General features: G+C 40.7%; 1 protein-coding gene across 4 annotated transcripts in view; it reads right to left on the bottom strand.

Moving 5' to 3' along the window:
- Positions 1-431: 431 nt before the first annotated feature.
- Positions 432-15292, bottom strand: part of CAAP1 (caspase activity and apoptosis inhibitor 1) — a 142909-nt gene continuing 128048 nt past the window's right edge. For all 4 annotated transcript variants that reach the window (XM_033919288.1, XM_033919314.1, XM_033919295.1 and 1 more), the window contains exon 7: positions 432-1667. In XM_033919288.1, the coding sequence (XP_033775179.1) occupies positions 1318-1667 (350 nt within the window). In that variant the 3' untranslated portion in view covers positions 432-1317. The remainder of the gene's footprint in view (positions 1668-15292) is intronic.

The raw sequence follows: 15292 nt of genomic DNA on the forward strand, positions 1-15292 counted from the left end.
CTTCAATGAGAAACAAATATTTTAATTTATATCATGCTGTATAGATTCAGACTATAAATAAATATATATATATATATATATATAGTGCATCACAAACTGTTCCCTAGATGCCTCTAGAACAGGGGTGTTGAAGTCCCTTCTTGAGGGCCAAAATCCAGTCGGGTTTCCAGAATTTCCCCAATGAATTTGCATGAGATCTATTAGCATACAATGAAAGTAGTGCATGCAAATAGATCTCATGCATATTCATTGGGGAAATCCTGAAAACCCGACTGGATTGCGGCCCTCGAGGAGGGACTTTGACACCCCTGTTCTAGAAAGGCTCTAAAGGAGGCACCTAACAACTTCGCATGTTAAAAAGAAAAACACCTTACTCTGAAAATTGCCCCATTGTTGTGGTCATTGAATAGAGTACAAAGCAATTGTCAACCTGTTTTCAGCATTGTTTTTAATGCACAGAGATCATCATCATCATCTGCAAACAATTATGAATTTTTGCGAGGGGTATAGTTTTAATAGGTTAAAAAAAAGATATAAATGTTACATCAAATAAATTAAAATTTATTTAAAAAAAAAAGGTAAAGGAAAAAAGAGGTCTTCTTTGAAATTCAAGACGTCTAAGGGAGTCATATTCTCTTTAAAGCAGTGTTTCTCAAACTTTTATTCAGCATGACTCCATTTTAATGCTTAAATCAATGTGACCCCAGATGATAAAACCAAAAAGAGAAAATCTTTCCCTTCCTCTCTCTCATTCACTTTCTGTTCCCTCTATTTATAAGCAAACTGCAGCAAAGGGGGTAGTAGTAGTACCATTCAGCACAGGGTCTTGTGTGTGTGTACTCACAGATCCCAGACTAACTGGAAGCCGACACAGCAGAGGGGCACAGGGCCTATGAACTTTCACTAACTCACAGGTCAAATCCCAATTGCTACTACTGGGCATAGGGTACAGGGGAGAGTAAAGAGAAAAAGGGAACAACTCTATTTCTAAGACCCCCTTCTACTGATAATGCAACTTCATTTGGGTCCTGACCCCCAGTTTGGGAATCACTGTCTTAAAGGTTTCAGAATTTTGGCATCTGTGTGTTATGCATATGCTGGGTGGCTGTTGATTCATTTAATATAGCATAGATAACAATCCACTGTAATGTGAAATCAACCTCACATAGCTTTTTTTATGCCAGAAGTCATTTCAGAGAAAAAGGGGCTGAATGAGGAATGCCATATGAAATTCAAATGAAACTTATACAGACCTGCCATTACAACCTTCAAAACAAATGTATGCATTTATATTTAAAAAGAGTAAAAGGAAATAACTTAAGGGCTTATTTTTTTCCCATCACCAGCTTTCATTAGGGCTTTAATAGCCCGAGCTCTCATCTCAAGCTCTAGAAGCTCCAGCTGCTGTGCTGATGGCTGGATATCTTCCGGAGGAGGAGTAGGAATGATGGGGGCAGGCTTAGGCTCCTCTGGACTGGGTTCTTCCAACCCCAGTATTTCATTCACACTTTTATCAATGTCCATTTGCAGGTCATCACCTTGTCCTGTTTTGCTTTTGACTGCAGTTTCAGACATGTCTTGAATTCCCTCTTCATGCTCTATGCCTTCTATATCGCTATCGAAAGCATCTGCATTTATGCTGAGGGCATCACTATCTTCTCCCTTAACTTGAATAGAAAATGTACAAAAATTACTATGCAGAAGAAAAATAAAAATCACAATTCAAATCAGAGTAGCAACATCTTCAAACAGTATAGTTCTGTGGAAAGCAGAGAGTCACTCCACCCAAGTTAACCCAAAAAGATTGATTCAGTCCTGGCTTTGCCCCATTCCAGGGAACAGATGACACTGTGGGGTGGTCAACGTCACAAGGAAGGTCCAAACTCCCACAGCAATGGACCTAGGTACCACAAAAGTACAAATGTCCACAAACAAACTGTGTGGAACCAATTCCTAGACTTCCAAGAGTTAAATGGTGTAGTTTATTAATATAAAATACAAATACAGTAATCACAGAATTAATAAAAGCCAAACACTTTGCTAAGAAATAAAAGTCCCTGCTGTAGTCAGATGGTCAAGAAGATAGATGGTCATCTGACTACAGCAAGGGCTTTATTTCTTAGCAAAGTGTTTGGCTTTTATTATTTCTGTGATTACGGAATTGGATCCATACAGTTTGCTTGTGGTTTGCCCCATTCCATGCACAGAGTTGTAGCCTTATTTTTTGTAGGGAAATCAGAACATCTGCTTACATGGAGCAAAATCAAGGCTCAGTCAGCCTTTTTGGGTTGATAAGTAAATTTTTGAGAGGGTTGCCATCTATCTTCTTGATTCCCAATGAATGTACATAGTAATACAATTAAAATAGGAGTAAAATACCCTCATTTTTCACCCCACTTTTCAACTGGGAATCATATTTTGTCCTTTTTTCTTTTTAAGCTTTTTTATTGATAAACATGAGAAAAATCTCATTTATTTATACGGATATACATAACTATCATGTTGCTTTTTTCAATTTTCTACATTAATTGATATAATTTGTATAGAAAATTGTTTCTCCATTTTGATCAAACATGACATTCAACTAAACTCCAAAAAGATAATTCCACTTGTCCTCCTTTATGCTCTCTCTCCCCTTAAGATTACATAACTAATTCTAAAATGTTTCATTATACCTTAGTAAACATAAGAAGGTAGGAAATATTTGAGAAACTATAGGCTATGGGGCTCATAATCGAAAGAGAAAAACGTCCAAAAACCGGCCTAAGTTGGCACTTGGACGAACATTGTCAAAATACGTCCAAATGCTGATAATAAAAACGGGTTTTGGACATATTTCTAAACGCCCATAGCTAAACGAGGTGTTTCAGGAGGCGTGTCGAGAACGGGAGTTGGATGGGATATGGGCCGTCTTACTGCATGTATATAACTGAAAGTTATATAGCACAGGATCGACGGAATTTGGACGTTGTGACTTAGACCATTTAAAACATGGTCTAAGTCACAAAAACCCACCTAAAGTGACCAGATAAGCACTGCAAACACATAATACAGATCCCACACACTACCTCACTGATCACCGACCACCCCCCCTAAAAATATTAATCCCAACTTGAAAATTGTGCCTCCAGAACATCATCACCTTGCAGCCTGGCATAGGAAAGCCTAGTCGTGCTGCATAGAGGCATCTTAAACCGTCTTAGGGGTGGGTTAGGGACCCATAGAGAGGTGGACCCATGCCCATAAGCCCCTGTAATCACTGCATTGATATTGAAACAATATCCCTATACACCCCTAAAACCTTTTTGTACTGGCATATAAGTGGCTCCTGCAGCCATAAGGGCTATTGGGGTGGTAGATAAGTGGGTCTAGGGGATTCTGGAGGTGGTTTAGGGGGCTCACCATGACCTATAAGGGAGCTGTAGTGAGATGAAGACATGGCACCCTTTTTGTGAAGTTCACAGCAGTGCCCTGTAAGGTACCCCACTATTTAGGTGCCATGTCTGGGTGTTCAGTCCATCACTTTGCAGACCCCAACCACGTCCAATAGGGCTTGTTCGAGCGTTTTTGACTTGGACGAAAAGTTGGACAAAAATGTGGTATAAAGATGGATGATTTAGCAACTTGGACGATCAAATTGGCAGGACATATACTTAGAAGATTTTAAAAATGAAAAAAATTTGGACGTATTTTTCGAAAATGTGTCCTAGGCTGTTTTTTTTTTTTACTTGGATGACTTGCGACTTAGACGAAAATGGACTTAGATGTTCCTTTCGATTATGCCCCTCCACGTATCTCTCATATATACAGTGTAGATATATATATCTATATATAGTATATATTTATTTAATTTCTTGATCTACTGCAAACAAGCAACAGTGGTTTATAATAATAATTAGAAAATCAGAATAAAAAATTAAAAAAGAAACAAACTACAATACTTGAACAGGAAAGAGAAATAATAGGAAGGGGGGAGGCAAATACATGAGTAAGGAAATAGGAGGAAGTAGGGGTGGGGAATGCTGTACTCACTGAGGCCCAAATGCACTAAAGCCAGCAATTGTCGCAACACCTATTTTGATAGCTTTAGCAATGATCACATTTGCTGATCCTATGCAGAAAACAGCTCACCACAAGGTTTTCTGCATGATCGCTCATTCTCCAATCTGACCATGCAAATAGGCTCATTAATATTGAAATACTATGTAATCTAGGGTGACGGGACAAAAGCGCGCGAGGATAAAGGCGCGCCAATAAATGAGCACTGACAATTGAGTGCAAGACTTCATCGCGCCGCAGGAAAACCTTCTTTTAAAGGGCTCCGACAGGAGGTGTGTGTGTGGGGGGGTGTAACTCACACTATTATACTGAAAACTTAACTTTTTCCCTAAAAAATAGGGAAAAAGTTCAGTTTCCAATATAATGTAGGGTTACAACCCCCCAAACTCCTCCCCAACGCCAGCGCGATCACTATTAAGTAAAGTGTGGGGTTCCCCACCAACACCCCTTTAAAAGAAGGTTTTCCTGTGGCGCGATGAAGTCTTGCGCTCAATGAACCGTAATCTAATAGAGCGATTGATGCTCTAACATGGCTTCCTGATGCACAAAGAAAACTGATTGCTTTTAGTGATCCAAAAAAGTGACTGGTCAAGACCAGTTGCTTACCTGTCTAACCATAGTTTAGCTCTTTTTCTAATGGGCACAGATGCACAATATTGGCCCCATTTTTAAAAAAAAACCACCCCCCTGCCGATGATGGCCCTCCTGGATGTCCCCCCTCCTCGAACAAACTGATATCCGATACCCCCCCTCCCGCAGCAGCAAAAATGGTAAGAGGGATGCCCACTCCCTCCTGCCACCGAAGGCCCACTCCCATGCCAGATGCCTCTGTATTGCTCCATGGTGCGACCTCACCTGGAGTTTTGTGTTCAATTCTGGTCTCCTTATCTCAAGAAAGATATAGCGGCATTAGAAAAGGTTCAAAGAAGAGCATCCAAGATGGTAAAGGGGATGGAACTCCTCTTGTATGAGGAAAGACTAAAAAGATTAGGGCTCTTCAGCTTGGAAAAGAGACGGCTGAGGGGAGATACGATTGAAGTCTACAAAATCTTGAGTGGAGTAGAACGGGTACAAGTGAATCGATTTTTCACTGTCAAAAATTACAAAGACTAGGGAATGAAGTTGCTGGGAAATACTTTTAAAACCAATAGGAGGAAATATTTTTTCACTCAGTGAATAGTTCATCTCTGGAACGCATTGCCAGAGGTTGTGGTAAGAGCAGATAGCGTAGCTGGTTTTAAGAAAGGTTTGGACAATTTCCTGGAGGAAAAGTCCATAGTCTGTTATTGAAAAAGACATGGGGGAAGCCACTACTTGCCCTGGATCAGTAACATGAAATGTTGCTACTCTTTGGGTTTTGGCCAGGTACTAGTGACCTGGACTGGCCACCATGTGAACGGGCTACTGGGCTTGATGGACCTTTGGTCTGACCCAATAAGGCTATTCTTATGTTCTTAACCTATAATTGTTTCTGATCAAGCACTAGAAAGATTTGTTCGGATTGAAGGTGTTTTCCTTCCTTTTAAATAGAAGTTCAATATATATGGGGAATATATATATGGTGTTTTATTAAATTACACTCATACCAAACACAATGGAATAGACAAAAAGGGACTGAATTAGCACAATTTTAGAACTTGTGAATGTCAGTCATAAAGATATAAATCCTGGCTGCTGTACATTTGCACGAATTTCAGAAAAATTCAGAATCCAATCATATTTAAAGAAAGAAAGGAACATATATCTCCCCTTCATTAACCTCAAGAAAATTGAGCAATGGGAATCAAATTCCCCTAGAAACCTGTTCTTATTAATATTTCAGTTTCTTAAGGAAGCTTTTTCAAAGTTTGCAGCCACAAAGCCCAGTTCTTTCCGATTCAAACAAGTTTGTTACTGTTATTATTTTTTAAAGATGAAAGAATTCTGAATGTTATATGTAAAATGGAAAGTAGCTATTAAGCCTGGCTGGTGCTACTGCTAAGTTTCAAACTTATATTCATGAAACATCTTTCTATGTCTGGTATTTTGCTTTAGTGGTACATCTGAATATCTACATATTTTGTGGGGTTCTGCTGAAAATAAGAACCTGTTTGCCTGGCGTGTTTCTTTGTGTATTTCAGCTATTTGATTTTTCAGATAAGTACATTGTTTTTTGATTTTGTATTTTGATTATTCGGTTGATTATTGTTTTGGGGTTTCGGCTGGCAGGGTTCATTTAGGGGTCGCTCAGGTTTCATTTGTTAACTCACCTGTTTTTTGATTAGTGGGTTTTTGATTGGTGGATATTTTCACTTTGATTTTCAGCACACTCAGGGTGCTCAATGATGGTGTGCGGGTGGGGGTATATTACCTCTACCTAACTTGTGAAGTGTTGGAGCTGGACTCCTATCGCTGCCTGTCCACACTGAGAGCACCCTTGATCCTGACATTATTATTTATGATAGGCTGCACGAGCTTTGTGTGGTGTACAATTTGTGACCCTGAGCGCCCCCTCAATGAGCCTTGATTAGACTAGATCTGTCTTTTTGTTATTTCTGGAAAATAAGATCATGGCTCAATCCTTCCAGAAGCGGTTCAAAATGCATGTTTTGGAACAGCATGCCATTTTAAAACTTAACACCTAAAGTAGTCTAATGCCCAGAGCTACTGGACACTGCTGTTGATAGCCATAAAAAAGAGACAATGAAGCAATCACCTGCAGCAGCCATCAATTCTCTGCTATATTATGGAAGAGGATAGAAAAAGGTCTGTGCGAAATGTGGCACTTCTCAGGTCACAATCCAAAGGTCACTAAACCGAATGCAACACAAAGCAAGAGAAGTCTTTATCAAAAGGTCATTGGGATATCTGACCTGCTCACAGTTGATGCTGTGACAGCAGAATTCCTCCTTTCTTTTAATTGTGAAGTCTACAAATGAAAAGCACTATCAAAAAAGTTTCAAATAGTTCAGCCAGAAGTTTGAAAAGACAAAAAAACTCCTTATATTTTCCAATTACCATTGAATCAAATAATTTCTTCACAATCCATCACCTACCAACTAAACTTTCAAAATCTGTCATAACTACACTACAAAATAAGTAAATAAGATATCATATCAGATGGCGCAATATAAAATTGCCAGATGAGAATTATAATTATTAAGAGGCTCTATATACATATGACAGTTGCCAAGTCTAATGACCAAAACATATGCAAGTCTCCAAAAAGGGAGAGGAAGGAGCAATATTTCAGTTAACTGAGGTATAGGAAAACAAACAGCTATGTATTATCCCCCAGATTCTGTATACCATGACTAGTTGTGCATGCAAATCTGTGCATGCAAATCTGTGCATATTCCGATTTGTGTGCGCAGCTTAGTTAACAAGCCAATCAGTGCCGATAATTGCAAAATTACAAGCAATTATTGGCACTAATTAGTGATAATTAAAATTTACAAGCATAACTTTAAGTGTATGCTATAAAATGGCATGCACACCTTAAAAGGGGGTGTGACCATGGGAGGGCATTACTCAGTCGGGCACACTTCTAAAATACATCCAATCCATGCACAATTTTAGCACAGACATTTATACCAGGTTTTCATTGTAAATGGCCACACACTACACATATTCTATAAATTATGCCTAATTGCAGATGCAGTTTATAGAATAGCGCTAAGCGCAGATTTTTTGAGCTAAAAATAGAATCTGGGCCTATGTTCTAAGTGTCAAACAACAGCTGCCACATGACTACATCTGCTGCACTTTCTGCTTTACTCACCCTCCTACCAAGCAGTTTCTCAAACATATGCTTTATGAGCTCTAGTTAACCAACAGGTAGTCTTAATATGAAGGGGAAGGCTAGAAAAATTACAGATGCAATGATAAAAGACAAACATGGTGTCCTCGGATCTTTATCAGCAGTAGCTAGAGAGAAAAGCCTCATTAAAATTCAAAATGAAGCAAAACTCAAAAGAAAGAATTACAGAAAATCATTCTAAAGAAGGAAAGTATTATAACTAATACTATTTGCTCATTTTTCTGGTAAAGTACAGTTTACAAAAGTATGTAATCATGTGTCTATGACATGCTAATCTGGATCTGCTTCAGTCAGGCTTTCGTCCGCTGCATTCCACGGAAACTGCCCTTACTAAAGTTTCCAATGGCCAGATCCAAAAGCCTCTATTCTATCCTCATCCTTTTTTATCTCTCTGCCACCTTTGATACTGTGTGTTGATCATCACCTACTCCTTGATATGCTGTCCTTGTTGGGATTCCTCTCCTGGTTTTCTTCCTATCTCTCCTATCTCCCCCTATGATCCCCCCCACCCCTCTACCCCCATCAGCTCCACTCAGCTGGTAAGTCTCATATATGTGCCCTTCTCTTCAACTAGTAATCCTTTAAACTCTTGTGAAACACACTAAAATCTTTGAGACTTGGTTAAACCACAAGTCAATATAAACCCAAGTTGGGTGCTATGGAGAGGTACTAGGGATCTCAAGTGCTCACAGCAATAAGCCTGATATATTTTTCAAGCTAATAACCACAAAGTGAACTATCATCGGTCCCATATATTCTCCTTATTAATTGATTTCAATTTTTTTTGAATATTTTAAATATTTTCAATGTTTTAAATACTTTAAAGGTCTTATTTTATATAATGATCTTCATTTGTTAAGCGATACTCTCCCACTATAAAATATAATTATGAAGTACCAAATGTGCTTGACGACGGAAGATCTCCGTTTCGCTCATATTACATTTAGAAGAGCTTCATCAGGGAAAGCGCCAACAATAGCACTCAGTAGGCTTTAGCTCAGGGACAGCAATCTCCATGCCCTCTGCCTCACAAGGCTCTGTTAAGTCTGGATCTTCAGTGCTCTGCCATTCCATAGGTCCTTCCTCTTGCCGTTGCTTATTGTGGAGAGCCTTCAAGAGAAGTTGTTCTTGAACTGCCCTCCAGACTTAAAAGAGCCTTGTGAGGCAGAGGGCATGGAGATTGCTGTCCCTGAGCTAGAGCCTACTGAGTGCTATTGTTGGCGCTTTCCCTGATGAAGCTCTTCTAAATGTAATATGAGCGAAACGGAGATCTTCCGTCGTCAAGCACATTTGGTACTTCATAATTATATTTTATAGTGGGAGAGTATCGCTTAACAAATGAAGATCATTATATAAAATAAGACCTTTAAAGTATTTACAACATTGAAAATATTAAAAATATTTGAAAAAAATTGAGAGAGAAAATTGAAATCAATTAATAAGGAGAATATATGGGACCGATGATAGTTCACTTTGTGGTTATTAGCTTGAAAAATATATCAGGCTTATTGCTGTGAGCACTTGAGATCCCTAGTCCTCTCCATAGCACCCAACTTGGGTTTATATTGGCTTGTGGTTTAGCCAAGTCTCAAAGATTTTAGTGCCCTTCTCTTCAACTGACAACTCCAGATTTTGTCATTTCTGCCTTGCTGCGCCGTATACTTGGAACAAGTTGCTCAAATCCCTACGCGGGCTCCGTCTCTGGCAGTGTTCAAGGCCCAGTTAAAAACCCACCTCTTCAAGAGTGCTTTCGATTCCTAACTCCTCTCACTTTGGATTCTGCATCCCAACCCTATATATCCTGTCTGTCTGTCCCAGTTAGATTGCAAGCTCTTCCGAGCAGGGACAGTCTATAAATGTCAAAATGTACAGTACTGCTTACGCCTTTCAGCACAATATAAGTGATAAGTAGTAGTAGTAGTAGTAGTAGTATTTTGAGCTGTACCGAATAGCATATTTTACTATTCGGCCGAATACAAATAATGAAAAATATTATTTATCCGAATACCGGGCATTGAGCTTTAACATACAAATAAAGGAAGCAATGTTGAAATCAGAGATCAAATATTTCAGTAGGATTTAGCACAGTAAAATCCTATATTATTCATATTCAAATTTAAATCACTATTGGGCCTAATACAAATAATGTATTTGAGGAACTATTCAGGGCTGAATCAAACAACATATATACTAGAATTGTACCAAATATTTGTATGTTTTACTGTTTATCTAAGGGCTAGAAGAGAGCGCAAGCTGCAAAATGTTACAGTGAGAAAAGCTGGAGATACAACAGTGATTTAGTGCCACTGCCTTCTGAAAGACGAGGCTTAGATGAAATATTCAGCTTATGGTGTCAAGATACATTAGTTTGTTATCTCAATACTGTCTAGACAGGACATTCAGACAGACAGGGCCCGACCAGGCCAGGACAGCAGGCAATGTTGTATACCAGGTAGAGTTTTGTAGAGACAACTCTGCCTACAATCATTATGCATATAACTAACCAATGAATTAGAGCTTTTCATGCTCACAATCATTAACCCATATAACCAACTGACAGTTTATGATCAAGATATTTCTCAATATATATAAAAATAGGCTTTACAGAGCGACATTGAAGCCTATATAACATATGAAAACTCTCTGAAGTGAACAACATACAATCCACTGATTCACACCACAAAACTGTACAAACTCGTGATCTCCTTCCTTTCTTATATATTACTACCTTGGAACACAGAACTTAAGAGTCCTCAATCATTAGTGCCAGGCATGTATGTAAATTATGTAAACCATTTAGTTTTAAACGGTATGGAAATTTTTAAAATAAATAAATAAAATAACTAAGCTTTAGTACTTATCATTGTCATTATCGAACCGAAAGGCATTTTGCGGTTTATAAACAAACACTTATGTTACTTTGGCTTGATACCACACTTATTGTAACTCTCTTTCATGCTTGTGGGTGTCCCAAGCTGGATCAACAATATCCTAGGACTGTCCTGTTTTTAATGTGTGAAAGTGTGCCAATTCAATTGAATATTAGTCGATTCAATTCAGTATTAGCCCAACTCCACTTTTTATGCCCTTATGGTGTCCCAAACTCATGCTGATTAAAACTTATCTGCTATGGTATAAGCAGTATCTTCACATCGCAAAAAATGCTGACGCTTGAGGACTCGACAAGGTACCCTGTTTCACTTCTTCATCAGGAGCCCAGATAGCTAAGCGTCTGTTCTGAGATTTTGCTAGCTATATAGGCTCTGGCTGAAGAAGTGAAAGACCAGGGCAAAATAAAAGAAAACCCTGGGATCATAGCCTCTAGGAAGCATGTAGCAGACCAACACCACGAAAACATTGGGCACAGCCCTGGACAGCAAGGGTAACAGACTTCCCGGCTGTGGACAGAATGTAGACAGGACGACTGAGACCACTGACAGAGTCAAAGGCAGCAACAAAGAGATACCAAAGAAGCCAACTGCCTCTGGCAGTCTCTGAACAATGGAAACAGAACCTGCAGCCCACAGACCCATGCAACAGCAATAAAGGCTCAAGTTTTATTTAAAATTTGATTAAACGCCTATCCAAAATTCTTGGCGATTTACAATGATAAGAAGGGGAGGACAAAATCTAAAACAATAGACAGACGATCAAGGCACATAGAATCGACATACAATTAAACGAGAGGTAAGAGGGGTGAACAATAAGGTATAGGAAAGAGAACGTTGAAGGGAAAAATAATAGGAACAAAGGTGAACAGTTTCTTTATTGCTGGATATCTTAAAAGCAGAGAAAGGAAAGTTAGTGTTTGAAGGCATGTTTTAAAAGAAAACATTTTAATGCATCTTTGAATTTATCCAGATTTTGCTCTTCTCTAATACAAATTGGCAAAGAATTCCAAATCATGGGGGCAGTTATTGAGAATGTTGTTGCCCGGCGAGTACTAATCTTTAATGAATGCATGAAGAATAGGTGTTGACTGGTAGATCTTAAGGTTCTGGGCGGCTCATATGGAATGAGAAGTCTATCAATAAACACCGGTTCCTTGGTTTTATGGGTTTTGAATATTATCATAGCTCTACAACTCTCTACAATGCACTCAAAACTGCTGGCACTATAAAGCCTAAAACCCTGCAGCCAACATCCTGGTGACAAACCCTGACCCTGAGAACAAGAATCTGGAGTTGCTGCATAAGAAGGCTCCAAAAGAGAGATTATGAACTCTCTCCACCACCAGAGACTAGAAGAAGTCTGAGCCAAGGGACAAAAACCCCAGAAGGCAGATGAAGCCACTGGAGCAGGGCTGCACCACCGATACTAGAGAGCCACCATAGCAGCATCCAAGACATATGGAGGCCCCCAGAAAAGTATTCAAGACATGAAGGGGACACCAGAGCAACATCTACCACAGGCATACAGAAGCCAAGAAAGCGTAGCTACAGCAGCAGAGACATGAGAGTGCAGCCTGAACACCATCTGACACCTGCGCAGCATCTGGTACATGGGAGTGCTTCCTGAGAAGCAAATGAAATAGGGATGCTGTACCTACTAAGAGGAAGCCATTCCCTTTACACAGCAGCACCCAAGACCTAGAGATGAGGTGCACTCGGATAGGGCGAGGTTGCATCTGTAATGGAGAAAATCCCAGCAAGTACCATAACAGCTCCTTCACGGACTCCGGAGCCTAAAAAGTAACCAGGAATGTTAATTTGGCCTACGATGGCATTGGCTGATGAACAACAGTGTATTGTCTCAGGCCGCCAGACAGCATCCACAAGTAACATGTCTGATGACATGGAATGAGGAGGGCAGCGAGTGATTGGCCATAAATCAGACCTTCCAAGGACTGGGTGGCCAAGACCTGGACCTGCAAACAGCACTGGCTGGGGCAGGCATTGTACCCCTCCCGGATCAGTAAGCATGCCTAGAGTCAGAATTCAGCTGGCGAAGCCCCAGGAAAAACAGTTTGGGGAGGAGCAAGAGTTCTCTATAAGGGCAGGATGGAGAGAAAGAGGCCCACAGGAAAAGGAAACAAGGACTGGCCCCTGAAGAATACACCCCCTAGGTGCAACATTCATCCTTAAGGCCCCAAGAAGCCTGAGGCAGGAAGGGCTGACAAGCCAAAAGACACCAGAGAGGGAATATAGCATCTAGCCAACAAAAATGAGGCTGCTGAAGAAGCCACTGCTTGCGGACCCTAAAGCATCACGATACAGCATTGCCCATAAGCGAGCAAGGCCGACCCAGCACCAAACTAAGCTGCACTAAGAGGGCAGCCCCAGAAGAGAGCTACAGCAACTGCCAAAGCTAGATCGCAGACCCATAACAAGATTCACCACTGCTGCTTTATTGACCTTTTTTAATGCAGAAAAGGCACTGACTAAAGCAAAGCAGCCCCAAAGCTTGCCAGGGAGCACAGAGTACTGCTCTGTCAACACCTTGGGGAAGCGTCCCAAGAAGAAGGGAATCCCCTGGACTGCCTACAGCAATGTAGGCCTAATTGGTTGAGGAGAGATTAAAAATGGTGTAAAAAAAGGCTCCTACTTGACAAGAGAAACATGACGCACTCAATCCTATGTCACAGCACCACCCCTCACAGGACAAAAACACAAAAGAAATACTTATATGGCAAGGTCCTTAGTCCATCACAGTTCCTGCATGTCTGAATCCAGCCCTGCCAAGTAGCAGGAAGAAACTCCCAACTCCAGTAGAAGACCGCAGCAGAACTGCTCAAAATAGCTGTGAGGAAGGAGAAAGAAGTGGCAGGATTCAGGGGAGAATAGGGGAAGGACTTGGCACCATCAGGCATACTTCTTACAAAGGCAGACACAAAGCCTAAATGCCCCCATGCTCAACTTACTTGGAAATCCAGAACGGGAGCAATTCTGAAGATGAAACAAGGAGCATGTGAAAGACCATCCATCTGCCTGTTAAGATAGAGGATAGAGATAGAGAACCAAACTGAGCTCTGCTTTATAGGATGGTAAGTTCCCTGGTCAGTCAGTGTTCTCTATCTCTACCTGCTGGTAAATGGTCATATGTGTCTGGATTCATCTGCTACTAATGGTAAGGAAAATCTCGTTACATTTATTCAAATGTGCATAATTTTCTAACTCTTAATCATAAACATAAGAAAACCAGGGCAAAGTGTAATAAAACTCCTTCCTTGGCTGGACATGTACAGTGGGATAATGAGATCAATCATTTAACACAAAAAGCCAGATGCACTAAAGTCAGTGATCGTCGCTAAACCAGTTTTGATGACGGCCCTCCCCGACATACCAGTGCCAGGGAATGACACCCCCGCCCCACCCCGTACCAGTGAAAATCGACACAAGGAATGCCCATTCCCTCTTACCTTGCTGATCCCCCTCCCCGCGTGAGAAAAAATTGGCAGGAGGGATGCCCACTCCCCCCCACACCAGGCACCACCCACCCCAAACCATCCCCTACCCTCCTCCCTTCTCCCCCTCCCAAAAAAAAGGCAAGAGGGATGCCCACTCCCTTTTGCCTCTGGATGCTCCCCCTAAACCTCCCCCCCAGTACCTTTGTGTGAAGAGAACAGGAGGGAGGCACAGTCCCTCCAGCTCTGTGGCCTGTCAATCCAAAGTAGTGGACCTTCCCCTCCTCAGTCTATCATGTCATGTACAGGGAGGGGCCTAAGGCCCCTCCCAAGGTTTCCTGCCCTGAAAAGCTGAGTGGTAGGAGGCTGCTTCGGGGCTTCCCCTGCCGGCTCTGCACATGTGTGAGTCGCTCTCACAGCAATCCATTGGATGGAAGAACCTCCACGTAAATCATTTGAATGCAAACTTGTTAGTGCATCAATAGCAAATTTGGAATTGGCCAAAAATCAGATCGCTGTGGACCCACGCAGTATTTTCGAACTTGTTTACTGCATCCAGCTCAAAGTAGTTAGCTGTCTGATATTTACTTGATGTGGTTAATTATTTGTCAAGGCAGTCATGAAAAACTGCAAAATGCAAGAATATTTCTGAAAACCTAGGCACTAGTCAAAATGTTTAGGAGCCAGAAATGTTTTGTGTCGTGGATGATTGTATCCTGGAAAGTAGGCTTTTTTTGTTTTAGGTAGTATTGCCTGTTTTATATACAGTACTTTGTTCATTTTGTTATTTCTTCACTCTCCTTTTGTTCCATTTCTTTTCTCAGCCTCTCTTCCACATTTTCTATTCCTCCTCTAAAATAAATATGCAGCAGCCTCCACTTGGATCAACCCTGATATCAATATTCTGGCCCAGTGGTTGCTCTCCTGCCCTCTCTTGCTGTAACACTACCTCCTTGGCCCTGAAAACAGATACATAGATGACCTTTCATCTAGATTTTTCCAGCCCTGATTAGCTAGTTAAAATTTCAACAGATATTATGCTAAGTATAAACAATGCATTTTTTTTCCTTTTAATGAGTGGTATATGTTCA

This window comes from Geotrypetes seraphini, chromosome 1, assembly GCF_902459505.1.
Source record: "Geotrypetes seraphini chromosome 1, aGeoSer1.1, whole genome shotgun sequence".
NCBI lineage: Eukaryota > Metazoa > Chordata > Amphibia > Gymnophiona > Dermophiidae > Geotrypetes > Geotrypetes seraphini.